This window comes from Mya arenaria, chromosome 17 (genome assembly GCF_026914265.1).
Source record: "Mya arenaria isolate MELC-2E11 chromosome 17, ASM2691426v1".
Lineage (NCBI taxonomy): Eukaryota > Metazoa > Mollusca > Bivalvia > Myida > Myidae > Mya > Mya arenaria.
Genome location: NC_069138.1, coordinates 10,002,488 through 10,021,918, shown reverse-complemented (window position 1 = coordinate 10,021,918; position 19,431 = coordinate 10,002,488). Strand labels below are relative to the sequence as shown.

The 19,431-nt window shown below is 34.2% G+C and overlaps 2 protein-coding genes across 3 annotated transcripts in view; one reads left to right on the top strand and one right to left on the bottom strand.

Moving 5' to 3' along the window:
* Positions 1-19,431, top strand: part of LOC128223825 (protein O-mannosyltransferase 1-like) — a 92,367-nt gene that overhangs the window by 72,358 nt on the left and 578 nt on the right. The window lies entirely within an intron of this gene.
* Positions 7,495-11,767, bottom strand: LOC128223826 (uncharacterized). Of its 2 annotated transcripts, none has more exons than XM_052933246.1 (2): positions 9,873-11,767; positions 7,495-8,568 (listed from the first exon to the last, which is right to left on the bottom strand). In XM_052933246.1, the coding sequence occupies exons 1-2, from the start codon at positions 11,019-11,021 to the stop codon at positions 8,350-8,352; spliced, it is 1,368 nt and encodes a 455-aa protein (XP_052789206.1). In that variant the 5' UTR covers positions 11,022-11,767; the 3' UTR covers positions 7,495-8,349. The 2 variants fall into 2 exon arrangements, with proteins under 2 accessions (XP_052789206.1, XP_052789207.1); XM_052933247.1 differs by having other exon boundaries at positions 9,869-11,647.

The following is a 19,431-nucleotide window of genomic DNA, read 5'->3' as shown; positions in this document are numbered from 1 at the left end:
GGGACCAAGCTCCGACCTCGAGGGAACGCCGGTTCTCGAATGACCGCTTGTTTGAGGGAACGCAGTTTCGCTGTATGTCCATTTTAATTTGTAATGAACTTGATATTTCTCTATAAATGAGATTTGTTGTTGTAACCAAGGAATACTCTTTAAAAAAATCAATCATGAAGTATAGATGCCGTGTGAACGCATGATACACGAAATGGCGGATTTATTATTTTGCTATGTGATTTTTATGTACTGATGTGGTAATTTGCTGCAAGATTTGAATTTGAAATGGATTTGGTGAACATCCCGATCCGAAAATATCCGGACTTAGCATGGATAATTATTCTTATAATTCCGAACTAAAAATTATAATACCGAAAATGTGAAAAAATATTGAAAAATATTTTTTTTATAAATATGCACTTTGTACTGTAAAATATACTAACATGGTATTGAACGTTTCCATACCCGGGTCACGTAATCATTTAATTATTCAGTTCAAAAGAACTTCTGCAGATTAAAAGCCATCGGAATTTAAGGATATGATATCCATCTTCCAAACACTCAACCTTAGCCCGCGAAGAAATTTGCCTATCATACAGGCCCTTAAGGTAGGGTAAATGTTCGACTGGCCTACTTCTACACGGGACAGCTCTTAAGGTAGAGTATTTGTTAGGCTGGTCCACATTAACCCGGGACAGGCTCCTTGAAAATATATATGTTCGACTGGTCCACATTAACACAGGACAGGCTCCTTAAGAAATATATATGTTCGACTGGTCCACATCAACACTGGACAGGCTCTTAAGGTAGAATATATGTTCGACTGATCCAAAACCAGAAATTAGGTTACTATGACTAATCTAAATGCTGCTCTATGTACAATATTATTTTATTTCAAACAATTGCAAACAAAGTCAAAAATCATATCCAGCATTCATAAGAGTACATGTTTCAGTTGGAATATTTCATCAACACTTGATCACCATTCAATCTACTATGCCTCATCAGGCGAAGTAAATAATTCAACGAATTTGTTTGTTTATTAATAAACTTTTAAGCCATCAAAGTCATTCTTTAACAATAGATTATTGTGCTTCATTATAACCTACAGCCGATTCCCGAGTGCTATAGCAGTAAGATGTTAAAACCTATGAGATGATGAGTTAAAAAAAGGATTAATAAATAGGTTGGAATAAACAAATCAGGAGCGTTTTATTGTTCATAATAGCAATTATTTCGAAATGGAATTCAGATTATTGTTTAAAAATTTAGTTAAACAAGGAAGGAATAAAATCGGGACCGAAAATAAAAGTGTTTAAATGTATCAAACTGCCTTAAAAATTGTCAGATTTATTGCCCTTTGTTAATGTTTTTATTCATATTCAAATTTAACAAATGAATTTACTTTTCATTACAACTTCAAAGGTTTTGGAAGGAGAAATATCACTATATCACATTGCAAGCTTGTATGTATTATAAGAACCACAAGTTTGTCAACAATTGTTACCAAATTGTCTCCCTTGATATGATAAAATATTTGGGCACTCATCTTGTATGAATATAAGAACTTGAAATTAATTGATTGATTATTAGCAATTATAGGTTGAACTCCAGCACATTTCAAGAACAATAACTGTTGCCCATTGTTCTCAAATTGCCTCCCTTCGCATGAAGTGTTTTAAAAAATTAAATGACTTTTATTATCAAAACTCACTAAAATTTTGAATATAAGTGAATGACCTTCAAGGTCAAGGTCAATGTTTCTAAGAATAGGTTTTTGTCACAATGCGGTGCTTTAAGATTTTTTGTAGCATCATATAGTGGTTCTCTATCAAGTTTGTTTAGATCGTGCCTATGTGGTCAAACTGGCCTTCGCAAGAGTCTCAAGTTTCTTATAGACTTATACAAGATGTAAAAGAAAACTTTAAAAATCTTATTGTCTGAAATCACAGGGCACATACAATGGCCCTCTACCAAGTTCAAATTATTTCTGTGGGGTTAAAGGTGGCCCAACCTCTTTTGACCTACTTTCTTAAAGATACAGTAATGAAAATTGGCTCAAGTATAAAGTTTTGAACACAAATATCAGTGTTGCCCTTGGGTGACTTTGACTGTGACCTTCTAAACCTTTAACTCATGTTAAACTAAGCCATATTAGGACTGCAAGTATCTTCAGTAGCCAATAGATAATGAGCTCCTATATGTATCCCCACGACCTTATTGAGATTATTGGAGAATATTGGAAATTTGATCCCTATGTATTTTACTTAATTTTGTAGTATCTATTTGGGCTTTGTCAATTATTGATCAATATAAAGTTGGTAGGTAATTCAATTTCTAATCCAGTGATATTTTTTTTGATTCCATTGTCGAAGATGAGGGGGTATATTGGTTTGCACATGTGGGTATGTCCATAATTAAATTTCCGATCCAGTGATATAATTTTTATTTTTTGGTCTAATTATGCCCACTTCGAAGAACACGGGGTAAATTACTTTGCACGTGTCCAATGGTTCGTTTGTAGACCAAAGCTTGTCCCAGTGGTATTCGACAATTCCTGGACCTATGGTCATTAAACTTGATATGAAGGTTGAGTCTGAACAGTAGATGACATGTAATGCGAAAAGCTTGTCCGAATGATAACTAGGCATTTGGTATATTTTTTTAGCCGGACTATTCAAAGAATAAGGAGGGCTATACTACTCGCCCCAGCGTCGGCGTCGGTGTCCTTTCATATGGAGACCTTTCAGGATTGTGTTTGAGGCCCCTAGGTTGAAGGTCAAAGTTACTATTAATAGAAAAATGGTTGGTATTAAATAGTTTATGTAAAGGTCGACATATAGCGAGCAAACCTGGTATATATAAAGAGTTTATAAAAACCTTATGAAATTTTGTTTTGGGCCCCTAAGAGTTATGGTCACTGTTTACTTTATAATTTGATTGTTTTATTGCTTTTGACAGGCACATACATTATTATTGTATGAACTTCTAAGTCAAAGTGGCGTAGTCGAGCGCGCTGTCTTTATACGACAGCTCTTGTTTTCCTCAAACGTGGAGGGTGGGTGTGACCAGAAGATGACCCCTATTGAGGTCCAAAGGTCACTGTGACCTTCAACACAAAAGCCTCTCTGATTGATAACTGTCCATGCATATTTCATTCAATTGTCTTAATATTCCTGACAACATGGCCCTGAGGGGGGGAGGGGCATAATGTTTGACAAACATCTATTGTTTATTTTGGTAAACTATTTATTAACAAACACAACTCATGTAAAAAATATTTATTTCATATTATAATACACTCCATGACCTGTTACGCCATTTTCGCATGATCAATAAGATATATTTATAATTTATATGATATTTAGTATTGGTAGTTTAAAAATATTTATTATTGGTCGTTTAAAATAGCTAGTGACGTATTTTTGAATTTGCCACGAAAAAAACGAGGCGAGAACACCCTCAAACATGTCCTGTGAACTTTGAAGGCATGTTTTGACCCAAGTCATAGATAGTAGCAAACTTTCGCGCAAGTATGCTATAAAGAGTTAACCTAATGTATTATTTTTGAAATTTTAGCAGAAAATTTGGACCATGTATACATATTTCAAAACAAATATAATGTAGTGCTTGGATGATCTTAACCATTTGACCATTTGACCTGCTTTCTTATTTATGATGCTACAAATATCAAATTTTTACCATGTGTATAGTTTGAAAACAAATTGGTTGATCTCTTCTGTTAGATTTTTATCTATTTTCTTATTTTTGAGTCTACAACAATGTAATTTGGAACATGTGTACAGTTTTGAAAACAAATATCATTGTTGTCCTTGGTTGACCTATTCTGTTATATTTTGATCTTTTTTCTTATTTTCATTTTACAGCAGTTAAATTTTGACCATGTGTACAGTTATTAAAACAAATATCAGTGTTGTGCTTGGATAACCTTGATTGTGACCATTTGAACGGTAACTGGACAATTCGGCACCAAACGAATTCGGCATAGTCAATTTGGCACCAACACATTCGGTACCCAGTCGACTCGGCACAATAAAGCATAGTCAATTCGGCACACAATTCAAATAATCTTTAACTCAATTTTTCCCACTTTCATTAGTTATATTGTTTGTTTATTTCAATTAAACTTCTTTTCAAAAAAGATTCGATTATCCAATATGAGTATCATGTATCGTTGTTTTCTTCAGTAATAACAGATGGCTCAAGTTTATGATCATCTGGGTTTTCTGTTATACGGTGTATTTTGTTGTGTTTTCTATATCTTTCTTTACGTCTAAATTTATTTCAGCGGTTCTTATTTTAACAGCCTACGCATACATTTGTTTATTGGAGGATATTTTGCTTCTTATTTTTTTAACTATAATTAAAATACGAACAGATGTAAGCGAACATTTGGCTGTTTAAAACCTAGGAGGTAGTAATACTTGTAGTATTCAAAGTGAATGCATATTTTCTTATTTTAAAACAAATTATTTAATATATAGCTTTTGTCTTTAAAAAAAACAGAGATAAAAATACACGTTGGGTTATTACTTAAAGTTCACTTGTTTGTTTTTATGACAATTGTAATGTACTTTTGATTTTCGTTAGTACATAAAGAGTGATACTCCGCTGTGCATTTTCAAATGGGTCCATACATTGCCCCAATTGACTTAAGAAAGGCTGAGGCGCTAATTTAACCGTCGTCAAAAGAGGACCATAGGTCTTGCAGCTTCACGTCTATTTCCCTGTACACTGTCGGTAATGGCGGGACAAGATGTGCTCGAACACAAGCTGTATTTGTCTTACCAACAGTCTCGGCCTCACGCTGCAGCAATGGCACAAGAACGTAAAACTGCAAATTACTGCGACCCGCTTTACAGTTGATCCATATATGCCATCCTTAAATTGTATATATTGGTATAAAACTATTTATCAAAATTTATGGCACGCGATCGGTAGTTTGTTTTATCTTTAACTTTAATGTTATGTTATGGCACTACATCAATTGTTAATTACAATTACACATAAGTTTAAGTCGGTGCAGCTGAACGATAATGCTGCTAGAATATAATGCTTTATTTAACAAGTTGGGATTTAGATTTTTGCTTACCTCCGCAATCATTGTTTGTCCTGACAGACTGACGATAGCAAGACCACTCGCGCACAGTCCAGCAAGAGTAGAACATCCACTGGTGGTCTATGTATTCACAGAGAATCTCGAGTTTGGGGGTTGTTGCTTTTTCTCGAAGACGACGGAACGCGCTCTCTATGTGTTGCGGTGGCAGAAAGGGAAGGGCAAGGAGGCTCTTTACCACCCAGTACCGTTCCTTATAAAACCGCTTGGAAGAATGTTATACATTTGTTTATCAATATTTGTTTTATCAAGCACAATCTGATACTAAGCGAATATCATTGCGTACCAACTTCAAAGTCCATCATGCATCCCTCTACATCTACTTGGTCGTCGATAACTTCTAGTTACTTCTCCAGCACCTATGACAACATAATTTAGAAAATGGTCAGCCTTATTTATGTTTTTATTTATATATACGTGCCGTTACTTTGCACATAAAGTCATTACTGCAGTTTTTTATTAAAATATAAATTAACATCAGTTAATGTAATTGATGATGGCGACGCCATTTATGCTATAAACTTATTTTTTTCAAATAATTCTAGTTTGTACCGCAATATTGTATTCTTTGCGTCGTCTTCTCATCAACACAAACACAAGAGTCACCTGCTTTTTGTAAACTCCGGACCTCAAGAACGTCGAACCACTGCTGAAAGGGATCACCTTCCTCACTTTAAAAGTCCCATCCAAGTACCAGGGTCGTGCACGCCTGAGTTGGTCACGTGAAGCAAAAAGCAGAGCACAATATAATTAATATTATTTGGTAATATATCATACATATTTCTTCCTCAAACCTCTATTGTGAGTAGCAAACTAATATGCGTTAATATGTTTTTGAGATAATCAACTTACCGGAACGCTCCGTTCCAAAACTGGTGGTTCATCGAAAATTTCTTCATCGACTGATGACAGTTGTTCAATTGGAGCCTTTACACATATTGAAACAGACTGATTTATTAAGTTATTTTTGTAATTGAATTAAAACTAAAACATGACATCGCGTGAATATAAGAACGATAATAATTATGATAATTTGTCAACATGATTAAGGTTGTTAATATCATTATAATTGTAGGAAATTCTGTTATTCGAGAAACCGAAACAATAATTAAAGAAATAATAAAAAAAGACAACTTAAACTTACACTTATTTCGAAAAGAGGGGGTTCGTTAATGATATCGTCGATATTTATACACGATTCCCTTTCCGAAATATTTTCTTCGCATGGCCCGCACACAAAAGAACATGTCTCAGCCCCATCTGTAGTTTAAGACATTATTTTAATGTATTTTTAAATAGTATAACATATGTGTATGCAGAAAAGAAAACACATGAATAATAAGTACGTAAACTAAAACAATCACTTATTATACTAACAAAATACCCATATGAAGTTTTTATGCAACAATCTAATAATTAAAAAAAATTACTTTCACTTTACATATATAAAGAAAATTTTTACCTTCAAGGCACTGTTCATGTTGTTTTTTTCCACATGATATACATTTCTTTCCCTTTTGCTTAGGCCTCACAAGACTGCGGCACATTATGCACAAATCGTCGATCATTGTTTAATCCAATACAGTTTTGCAACAGCTAATCGGAACGTTTAACAGTTAAATAGAAAAATTCAACAACTATAACTGAAAATTAGTCCGACTGAATATATACGCACACAAATATCATTCAGAAAGTTGCCACGCGACCCCCCAATTACTCAATTCAACCATATGGTCATCAATAAACAATGGTATGTTAAAGATTATTATTAATTTTCACAACAGGGGTTGAACGGATAGGGTTGATTAACGAGACACATGCCGACACACTATGACATGTGTTTCTACAAATAACAATCAGCACACAGCAAATAACTATGTAATATATTTAAAGTCGTCTGTTTATTTTCATTATGTTTTTAGTAGTTCATGAAGATATTCGATTTAAGCATTCTATGCATACGGAATAAGAAAGCAATTTGTCAATAAAATGATTTAAGTTTAAATAATAATTATATTTCTTTCCGTGTAAATGAATTTACGTTTAAAATCAACTTTAACGAGTTCATTTTTATAAAAATCACATTAGATTGGGTATTATACCATAGCATCTTAATTTCATTTTTGCAAAATACTTTAATATGTTTATTTTTTACTTTTTTAACAACGAAAGTTTCAGCATAAAGTTTTAATGTTAACATTTTGATTATGTCACATACATTGTTTGTTATCTCGAACATTCCTTTTGAATTCAGTATAACAAAAAAAAAACGGATTTAAATGCTTTTAAAATATTTGTACCGGTACTTGAAATTTAGAATACGGTACGATATATCAGTGACAATGAATACGAAGTGAAAGGAAATAAGAAGTGAAAACAAAATAAAAAATAAAGTAGCTCTATAAATAGTTCGGGGAATAATTATTTTTCTTGAAAAACAATTAAACCCTTAATGCTTAAATACATGAGCAAAAAATAAATAAAACGGTGCCGAATTATCTTGGTATCCAGTCGGATGGTGCCGAATTGGACGTGCTGGATTAACTTAGTGCCAAAAGGTATGTATGCCAAATTCGTTTGGTGCCGAATTGTCCGGAATCCATTTGAACTACTGTCTTATATTTGAAGCTACATCAATGAAATTTGTACCATGTGTGCAGTTTTGCAAACAAATTTCAATGTTGTCCTCAGATAAGCTATACTTTGACATATTCACCTACTTATTTTTCAAGCTACTTCAATGAAATATGAACCTTGTTTTCAGTTTTTGAACATTAATGTTGTGCTTGAATGACCTTAATCACTACAACATTTGACAACACTCAATCACAGTTTTATCCCTTGTTGTGTTGCCATTAACCAATTTCCTTGTGCATTATTGTAAAAAAGCAAATGTTTAAAACTTTCACCCAAGTCAGCGATTTAGAGCCATTATGGTCCTCTTGGTTAAATTAACATCAGTGTATATAAGATTTTGGTATAGTATTCAAAACCAACTAAAGTGTTATGGAAAAAGTTATCAATCTATGAGCAGGATTTTAACTGCATACACTTGCATAGTTGCCCAACTGGACTTTTAGCATGTCTTCAATTGCTCCCCCTGTCAAATATAATTTCATTCGGGGCTCTTATTAAATCCTTTGATAGTTCTAGTATTCACTTTAAAATTACATCCAAAATTTTCGTCATAAAGTTTTTAAGTAAACTTAATATTCACTCTATTAAAAGTCCACAGACTCCACCTTCTCCCTACCAGTCTTCCTGTTGATAATTTTAAACATGATATCAGTGCCTCCAACAATCAACAGTACATCAAACTGTTGAACCTTGTCATATTGAACATAATATGTGTGGAAATTTGAAGCCACACATTTGCACTTGTCATCTGGATCATTAATGTACCTGGGGTCCTTCAGAGGGGAGCGCCATAGCGTAAAGCCCTGAAACAATTTTCATTAATCAGCATCTTGAGCATGAATTTAACTAATATTTTTATTGCATAGTGTGAAATCATTTAAGTGACATAAATATATACAAACACATGTATCACAAACAAAAATATAGAGTGATAAGCCTTTAACAACTTAATAAATATTGCATTTATTGTAAGTATTAATTACTGATAACAATATTGAAGCCGTGTCTCATGTGATAGAAATATCTGTTTTCTGCAACCTTATTTCAAATTTAACACCGTAACCTTCATAAGAACCAAATATTTATTAATCCTTTTGGTGCATTAAAACACTTGTTAAAATTGTGGTGTATCTAATTTGGGAGTAAGAGTGCATCTTTAATAGGTTGACAATTTTCGTGGTTTTCATGGGTTGGGTAATCAAAGAATTTGAGATCCAAACGAAAATTGGACCTTAAATTCTCAAATTTAGCTGCCTATGTTAAGGACCAGCCACAATTCAAACGTCGATTGAAGGACCACATTTTTAAATGTTTGAAATATCAATTTTTAATTTCATTTTGATGTTAAATTATCGCATTTTGTCTGCTGTATGAACGCAGTAGGACAAGCGACCAAATTCATTGAAGTTCTACATATTTACATTGACAAAACGTATTTATTGCTGTTAAAAATAGGCAGTTTCTTCTGCAATTGGGTATTTGTTCTTTAAGAAATGAAAGTGACAACATACGTTGTATAAAAGAATAGCTGATTTTTGTAACGTCATATAACATTGGTTAAATGACGTCGTGCTTAACCAATGGGAGCACAATATATAAATAAACAATGCCGTAATAACTTGCGTGTTATTCAATATGAATGTCAAGTTTTATCTACACAAAGGACTAGGAGAATGTTTTAAAGAGAAAGATTTAGTAAGCAGAATTCATACTTTCTAACATGTAAAGCTGTAAATAAGAGTTGAGCAATTTTTACGAAAGAAGATTGTTCGTTATGTCATCCAAATGCCTGTCGTAATGGGACAAACAACACTGCCATTGCAACGGTTTCTACATTTATATTGGTATCAGTACAGCTAGCCACATTAATGTGCGCATTAACATCGTGACGTAGATTAAAGATAAAATATAAACAGCATGCAGTGAATTTGCAGGCAATTTGGCCGCAGTTTAATTTTTACCCATGATATTGCCCTTTTTTCGTATCCACAAAAAAATCATGTCCATGAAGATAAAGTTCAATCTATTATAAAACATGAAATTGGCATGTAAATATAAACAACAACACCAACACAAAAATATATACTATACTAGTATACAAACCTACCATATCCAAACTAGCACGGGGAATTGTAGCAGAGAAAATCTGTCCATGGTGCAGCAGCTGGCCCTTCTCTATCAACTTGTGGAATACTGCTTTACATCTGCTCACACCTTCACTATCAACGAACCTGAGGTGTTCTGGGTGCCTTCCCTCCTTGAAAACTGGTTCACTCCCAATCCCATGGTTTGCTCTTCTCTTAATGCTGAGAGGCTGTAATCCTGCTAATATAGGGCTTTGCATAGCAACTGAACTGGGCTCTTTTAGAAATTCAATATTCAGCTTGTATGTGAATTCAGCTGTTAGTGTTTTCTCAGCATGTACGTCAAAAACTCTTATTATTGGCCCATTCTCTGTAACGGCAAGTGTATACTTGAACATTACTTCATCTGGCCAGCCTTCAGCAGGAGGGTGGGACTGAATTGTGGCTGCCATGTCACAACCTTCCTCATTAATGTATCGGGGGTAAGGAAATTTCGATCTCATTACATGAGTTTTATGGATGGAACTTTTATTCCATTCAGAAGTAAAGGTAATGTCTTCAAACCAGATGAATTCACTGCTAACAGTTATCTGTTGCCCCTTTTTAATGAGAGGTGTAAATAGCCATATTGCGCATTCCTCACCGGTATTGTCAAGGCAGAGGGAGGTTTTATTCAGTTCCGAGTGTTGTTCTTTATTGAAATTCTCTATAATGTCCACATAGCCAATTGTGTAGTCTGATGTTACTACTGTTTCTTCTTCTTTACATGCTAAACTACCTAGTAGACCATTGTTATATTGCAGCTCCTGCTGTAGTCTTTGCTGAAAGTTATATGAACTTGTACATAATTCCATTTGTAAGTAACATATCAAGCTGGTCTGATGTTTAAGTAAGCATTTCAGACATTCAGTCACACTGAGCTTGAAGTCGTCCATGATCTTTTCTAGCACTTGTTGTGAGAAGACTAGTGACGACGTGTCAGCATCGTATCTCACAGTGTCTCTATATTTTGAATCATGAATAAGGCTTTCGACTGGCATAGAGTGATGTTCGTTTATCTTTGTCACAAAATGTTTACATTGCAAAGTTATATCTGCAGTGGCAATATCATACTCTCTGATCTGTTCCTCAAAATCTTTGTAAAGCATGTGATACTTGTACTTATGTTTCATTCCATACCAACGGATAAAATCCGTTGTGAATACACAACATAGCAGCTGCTTAATGTAATACTCAAGTGACCCACCCTCGAACAACTTGTTGGTGTTTCTTGAATTGTTGCATATTGTGCCATCTTGCAATACATCATATGAGCCAATTTCACCAAATTCATCATCAAAATAAACATATGAAACTTGACTAGTTTCTCTCTCAGTTGTTGTATTAGTTTTGTTTATGTCATGTTCCTTTGCATTGTAAAGTGCTAAAACATCAGAAGGGAAAACATACTGACATTGAATACTTTTGAGTCCAGTACTACTGGCAGCCTCCTTGATTTCAGATTGTAACCGTGTTCCTGCTGGTAATATTATAACCCACTGTATGACTTGTTTGTGAATTCGTTTCTGAAAGGTCTTCAAAATATATCCATTTGCTTCTCTTTGGTGGAAAACAAACACTTGGTGTAATGTGTCTTTTAAATCAGTATAACACAACAGGTTTAAATATATTTTCCCTAATTCAAAAACAATCTCATGATTTTTCAGTTGAAAAGAACAGTATGGATATTTCTCAGATGTTTGAACAGTTGTCTCTTCATTTTTCTCAAAAGAAGCATGGATCGTGTGTCTGGTGTAGGTTGATGCCTATTCTATTACAACAACTACCTTGTCTAGTTTAGATTTTCTACTAAAATAATTGTCCATTTTTCACTTTTAATATGATCCATGTTTTATTTCAATGTATATTATACTGTGTTACCTACTGAGATCTATCTACCTGATGTTTTTTACATATCGTAAACAGTTTCATTATCATGCTAGTCTACTGTAAAATCATTTTTATTCGTCGGTTTGAAATTTTGTTGTTTGTTGAAAAAGGACAATTTTGTTGGTTCTTAAATTCATGGATTTTTTTAAATATGGAAATAATCGAAACTGCCATCCTTAATCGTCTGCAAATTCACCATGCAACGATTTCGTGCTATGTATCATCTAGTCATCTACTTTAGGCAGTTTATGACAAAACAATGGGATAATATGTCAATAAGTACAGATACCCATTTCCATTATCGCTTGATCAGTAATTTAAAGGTCATAAATAAAGATGCACCCACATTAAGGATATAAAATTCAATTCAATTATAAAATAGTGAAGCCATTGCATGTTAATAAGTGTGTGTTTTTTTCAAACTGTGAAAATATAGAAGGGTGTTTAATTAAATAATCGATTAAATATTTGATCAAAGAAACAAAATCAGGTAGCGACACGCTCAAAACAAACAAACAAACAAACAAACAAGTTTAATAACCAGCACCTTTAACATGTGCCGCACATGAGGTTGACAGTGAACTTGTTTTAATGTTCCAGTATCATACAAAAAACAACAGAATGCAAGTTTTCATAATTGGCTTTAATATATTATTATTGCGGTTAAATAATATAAACTATAAACCATATTAACATTTAAATAAACAATTATTTGTATACCACAACCATCTATACTCTGTTAATACATGTATACATTTTTACATAGACAATATGATTTTAAAATTAAAGGTTAAATTTTCTTTGGCATGTCGAAATCGTGGATAAGCCAATCCACAAAATCCACGAATGTTAATATCCCACGGACATTGATGATTTCACAGTATATTCTTTTCATTTGTGTTCCAAATGAAAAGACTAAATCTTCCTCCTTAAATTTCAAAGCGCTTTTGTTTCATAGAGCCGCCTTGAGAATATTCTGAATTGTTTTGAGGGTTTTGTTTTATGCCTCATTAAATTTATTTCAAGGTATAGCAGTTGTTTCCATTATACATTATGAGCCTATGATATTTTAAAGGAAGTAATTGTTATATGACATAAATAAAATCCTAATGTTGTAAATTTAATTCAGGTCAACACCCTCTACTTTCCATGAAATTCATTTGTAAATGATGACATGAAGTGAACTCTTAATTATTTATCTTTTAAGATATTACTCATCTAACTGACTTCGAATACATCCTCATTGTCAACGCAAAATCTGACGTAGGGATAACGTGTATCAGATGAGTGGCAGTGGGCGGACCTTTAAACACCAACAAAAGAAAGTTGAAATTCTTAATGATAAAGCATAGTACTTAATAATTGCCTATTTGCAATTTCATTTGCTGTAAATGTAGGTTGTATTATTAGCAGATTAACAAACTGTAGGATATGATTTTGCAGTAATTTAAAGTTGTTTATGTATTTTCTGACATATTTTGTACTCTTAGGAATGGACTGAACTAGAATTTGAACAAAATAGGGTCATCACAAACAGTCAAGACTGTATTAACTCATTTTTTTACATGTACCCTCAGTCTTGCAAACACCTATGTATGTTTGAAGTAACAAGCACATTCAAATTAAACCATCTTGGAATCAGTTGTTTCAACTCCAATGTACAAGGCGTGTCGGTCGTCAAGAGTTGGTCGACAATTGAAATTAGTGAAAATTGGACTCCATTTGCAATTGACATTCAAATCCAATCGGACCAAGCATTTCGCTTAAAATTACTATCACACAATAATCGAAAATCAATATATTATTGGGAAATACATTATTTTCACATATCAATTTTTTTTAAAAGAAAAAAGCATTGAAAATATACACGAATAAGATATTTTCCTTATATGCAATCGTCTCTTCACGAAGACTTCGATGTTGTCAGGTCTCAATAAAACCAATAGAGATCCTTGTTTGTTTGCCCGTTCTCTTTTGTTTTATCTCGCTCTTGGATACATCATCAGCAGCCACCGTAGGAGTACTTCGTCAGCTCCCACCAATGAAAACGCTGGATTCGCCAATTTCCCTCTTCTCAGCCAATCAAAAAGACGCGGCAAAAGTCTTCTTCCTTGTGTCAGTCCGCAGTCCAAGAAATAGTTATAGGCCAAACAGTATAGATAAAGCTTATTTCGATAAATAATATACTAAAATTTTCTGCTATATTAATACTTCAATACATAATTATAATGTAAATTAACCCTAAATTATGTACTGTGATACTTTGCAAAACTCAAAATGCAATATTTCGTAAACATACAAGTAAAGATGGTGCCGCATGTACAAGTAATAAGAACGTTATTTTCCAATGAAATTATAATGATACTAAAGAGAAACGAAAATTGTTTTTGTGAGTAAGCTATACTCTGTCACAAGTGGCAATAGTTATTTCAGTGATATATGCATGAAACCTTTTTCAATGGTTATTTACATGCAAATGTCATATATTTCCGCGACCTGTCAGAACTGTCAGAAACTTGGCACATCGAAATCTATAGATATCGTCGTTATTTAATATTATGTAAGTTTTCCATAACCATTTAAATTTAGGATTGGGAACTAGTGTTTTGATTGGCCGCTATATTTAGCTCACTAATAAGCTGAATGGAATCACTAATTTCCGTTTAAGTTAACAACGTGATTGACGACATCGTTTTTAACTGTTCACTGTGAAATATTTGATATTGGGATAATAAATTTAAATTTAAACAACAGTTACTACTCCAGAAAAGTGGTTTGAATCGTTGAGGAAATACACTAGATCAAGTGTGTATATATGTACTTCAAGAGCAGTTTTGAAAGTTAACAACGATGAAGTAAACAGTGTTATTAACTTTAACAAAGTTCCGCATAATCATACCATAGTTAATCAAATGACTAATTAGACTGTCAACCATTTTAAGGCAATGTGTAATGTACTTCTCTCAGTAAGAATAACCACAGACCGAGAGGTTCAGAAGAAGTCCACTAAGGGAGAAATGTGCTCTCAGGGCGTGGCTTTTATCGTTTAAAAGTAGCCACAGATCAATTATCTAAAAGCAAACTAATAAAATACTTTAGAATTAAGTCCTGTGCCACTAATCAGTGTTTCAAACACATTTTTTCAGATCACTGGCAATGTTCTGCCGGGGTGGGGCTTTAATCAGCTAGAAGTGGCCACAGACAGAATTGTTCAGCAGGAGGCGACAATCTGGAACGTGGAAGAACACAGATACACCAAAGGTAGGAAATGTTTGGCAGATACATCAAGGGTAGGAAATGTTTGACAGATACACCAAGGGTAGGAAATGTTTGACAGATACCCCAAGAGTAAGAAATGTTTGACAGATACACCAAGAGTAGGAAATGTTTGACAGATACCCCAAGGGTAGGAAATGTTTGACATTACACCAAGGGTAGGAAATGTTTGGCAGATACACCAAGGGTAGGAACTGTTTGACAGAAACACCAAGGCTAGGAAATGTTTGACATTACACCAAGGGTAGGAAATGTTTGACAGATACACCAAGGGTAGGAAATGTTTGACAGATACACCAAGGGTAGGAAATGTTTGACAGATACACCAAGGGTAGGAAATGTTTGACATATACACCAAGGGTAGGAAATGTTTGACATTATACCAAGGATAGGAAATGTTTGGCAGATACACCAAGGATAGGAACTGTTTGACAGAAACACCAAGGGTAGGAAATGTTTAACATTACACCAAGGGTAGGAAATGTTTGACAGATATACCAAGGGTATGAAATGTTTGACAGATACACCAAGGGTAGGAAATGTTTGACAGATACACCAACGGTAGGAAATGTTTGACATATACACCAAGGGTAGGAAATGTTTGACATTACACCAAGGGTAGGAAATGTTTGACAGATACATCAAGGGTAGGAAATGTTTGTCAGATACACCAAGGGTAGGAAATGTTGGACAGATACACCAAGGGTAGGAAATGTTTGACATTACACCAAGGGTAGGAAATGTTTGACAGATACACCAAGGGTAGGAAATGTTTGACATTACACCAAGGGTAGGAAATGTTTGACAGATACACCAAGGGTAGGAAATGTTTGTCAGATATACCAAGGGTAGGAAATGTTTGACAGATACACCAAGGGTAGGAAATGTTTGACAGATACACCAAGGGTAGGAAATGTTTGACATTACACCAAGGGTAGGAAATGTTTGGCAGATACACCAAGGATAGGAAATGTTTGACATTGCACCAAGTGTAGGAAATGTTTGACAGGTACACCAAGGGTAAGAAATGTTTGACATTACACCAAGGGTAGGAAATGTTTGACAGATACACCAAGGGTAGGAAGTGTTTGACATTACACCAAGGGTAGGAAATGTTTGACAAAAACACCAATGGTAGGAAATGTTTGTCAGACATACCAAGAGTAGGAAATGTTTGACAGATACACCAAGGGTAGGAAATGTTTGACAGATACACCAAGGGAAAAAAGTGGATAGATAAAAAACTGATTGTTCACAATCAAGGTTGTCAATAAGTGTTTGTATATTCGATTATCACTATGTGGCCTGTATTGTCTAATAATAGAAAAAATATGGAAAACAACAGTATAAAGGAAAGTTTTTTCAGCAAATATTCCCAATCTTATTAACGGAAAAATACATCCAAACAATAAAAATAAAACATACACATTTACATCTTATTGCAAATTTTGTGTAACATCATCTCTTATTTAGCCCAGTGTCTTATTTACATTGAAATGCAGCCTGTTATTCTTTCATACTACTTTACGTTTAATAAAAACATATATATTTTTTTTAATTTACATAATGAAAAATTAATTGAAAGTGCCTACCTGATCTTTCAGTGATCGATAAAGACTTAAGACCAATTTTAAATCCTTACAGTTTTGTGATAATTCTTGAGTTTACTCCTTATACACTTATGGTTTTGAATATGATGTCATACAGAAAGTGGCATGTCACAGGAAGTGGCATCCAAATATATCTCTGCTAGATAAATGAATAAGATTGATTCACTAATTTTTAGATGAGGACAAAGACTTGCAGATGGCATCGCTGCAGCTGTCTGAGATGATCCCGACGAAACCGACGGAACTTTCATTTTGGGAGAAGTTTATAAAATTACAGCTAAAGGTAAATTCTTATGGTTGTTTTCAAGTCTAAATGTAAGTCAGTAAACCAGTCACCAAGCCAAGACATTGGCCAGCAGATGGCGTCACTGCAACTTTCTGAGACGATTTAGAGATGGCGTCACTGAAACTTTCTGAGTTGATTCTGATGACGCAGATAGAACTTTCATGTTTTTGCTCATTTAGGTTTGTAATCTTTGAGGCAGTTATATAAAAACATATCCTAGGATTTATTTTATACAGCATTGGCCTGAATAATCTTTCCTTATCAACCTTATATAGAGTTTGACTACTGCCAATTAACATGGTTAACGGTGAGATCCAGGTGTCATAAAGCAAACAATTATTGACAATGTCAGGCGCCATGATCAGGATTTCACCAAGACAAAATATACTAGTAAGATACTCTGTTTGATCAGCACTTCATGTGTTTTGTATAGGTCATAAGAACGCTCCACCTAACTCTTCCTGATCACATGTACAAATGTTGGGCGAGGTCAATATCGCTTTGATCGAGCGATTAGAAGATCTTAATGGTAAAGTGTTGTTTTGACTGCATGAAAAGAGGCCTAATTCTCCCTGATGGACAGCTCATGGACAATTTGCTAAAGTTGTCGGTGAAATCAATATTAATTTGTTGTAATGAATGGGCAAAATCGACGATTTTTTTTGCCAAAATCGCCCTTTAGCGAGAGCCCTGAAAGGGGCCACTGTTTTGTTAGCCCATACCGGTTACTAAATGAGATATATGGGAAATTTACATCTATCAATCCTGGATGCAGGAATAGTTCTAAACATACAAAATAAGTTTCTGCTATTTCAGATGTTGTTTGTGAGCGCAGACAAAGAGATGGAACACAAATACGCCTCAAGTCCGCTAGAATGGCCTCTTATGAACAAGAATGTGGCGTACTGGATGAGCGGAAATAGTAACGTAGGATTAAGTTTTAGCTTGTCTTATTTTTCATAAAAAGATGAGAAAGTGTCACAGCTTGCTTGTCATTGACTTCTCTGTTCAGAGATGTGATTGACCTGGCAGCTGGAGGGCTGAAACCATTTCTATCATTGGTTCTTGGGGCACTTTTGGGGTCAAAAGCACACTGCCGTAGAAGAAAAACTGGCTTTTAAGAAGCTCTTTTGAGGGTTCTTCTGACTTTAAATTTGAAGTAAACTGTGATATCAACTCTAACAACCAAAAGCACACTAGCATCTTGTTTAATCAGCTAAAAAATAAATAAAAAATGCTTTTATGTTTTATTTTATTTATTTATTTATTTTTTTTTGGGCGGGGGTCCCCTGGGGCCATTAGATCCCCGGAATTCCGCGAATATGCAGACAAATCACATCCCTACTGTTGGCTAGCAACTTATAAACCGTTAAACGTGCGCAATATAGGTTGATGGAAATTTTAATGTTTTAATGTTAATGCATTATTATGTTTAACTCATTTGACTTTTTACAATCAAAACAAAAAACTGCTATGATAATAATGCACAGGTAAAGAAATGTTAGCAATATTTTGGCGCTTTTAAATTTTAACTGGGGAATATGTTGCCATGTAGCTATAAAAAAATCATTAATAAAAGATAATATTGTTATTGTTTAATTAGGAGAGCTGTGGCCATGTAGCTATTAAAACATAAATAAAGGTTAAAAAAATATATCTGTACCTTTATCATATACTTGTTTCTGGTTTTATTCATTTAGTTAAATGAGTTAAACATGAAAATGCATTAAAAAAGAAGAGTGGTCTTGTTTGCATGTGACACCGGAGTTTCAAGAGGAAACCCACTTTTCTGGCTTGGTAACCACAAACAAAACTCATGTGCCCTGGCCAGGAATCAAATCAAGGGTGACTTGGTGACGATCCAGTGCGCTTACCGTCATTATTGAACTGACGGAAATGGCTAAAAACTCAACACCAATGTTTATGTATAGTTCGCATTAATGTTACAAGATATTGATTGAACCAATGCATTACTGACCTTTTGCTTATTTGATTTCTGTATGCTATTCCAGACGCAGATTCATCTTCTCGGCAACATTTTTATCTGGGTCTGTGGCACATTGAGTCTTGTCGTCTTGTCCGCGTTTCTGGTCTTCTACCTACTAAGAAGACGACGTCTGGTCTGTGATCTCGAACAAGGTTTGTATGTCCTTAAGATTTAGGATCTGTGTGACCTTTTTTAAGAACAACCAAGCAATGTAAAATTAAGACTTTGTGTGTGTTGCCCCTGTGAAATTCGACTGCAGGGACTGAAAGTTAACTTTGACATAGATAAAAAATTGAGATATAAAAATGGACAAAAGCGGTAATTTTTTTAGAAAAAGAAGGCATAAATTCGAGACCAGAGAAAAAGTTTGACACAACCGGATATTCGAGATAAAAGAGATCAACATAGCGAGTTTTGACTGCATCTTACTTCTTTAATATTAAATGTTCATTTCCAGGGGCATGGAGCCAGTTTCTATTTGTATGGGAGTTTGT

What these genes read in the sequence shown, in the direction of transcription:
- LOC128223826 (XM_052933246.1), bottom strand. Translation starts at nt 11,021, where the DNA reads ATGAAACATAAGTACAAGTATCACATGCTTTACAAAGATTTTGAGGAA. An exon ending in CCCGTGCTAGTTTGGATATG is followed by an intron (nt 8,569 to 9,872) that starts GTAGGTTTGTAT and finishes AAATTGTTTCAG; the next exon opens with GGCTTTACGCTATGGCGCTC.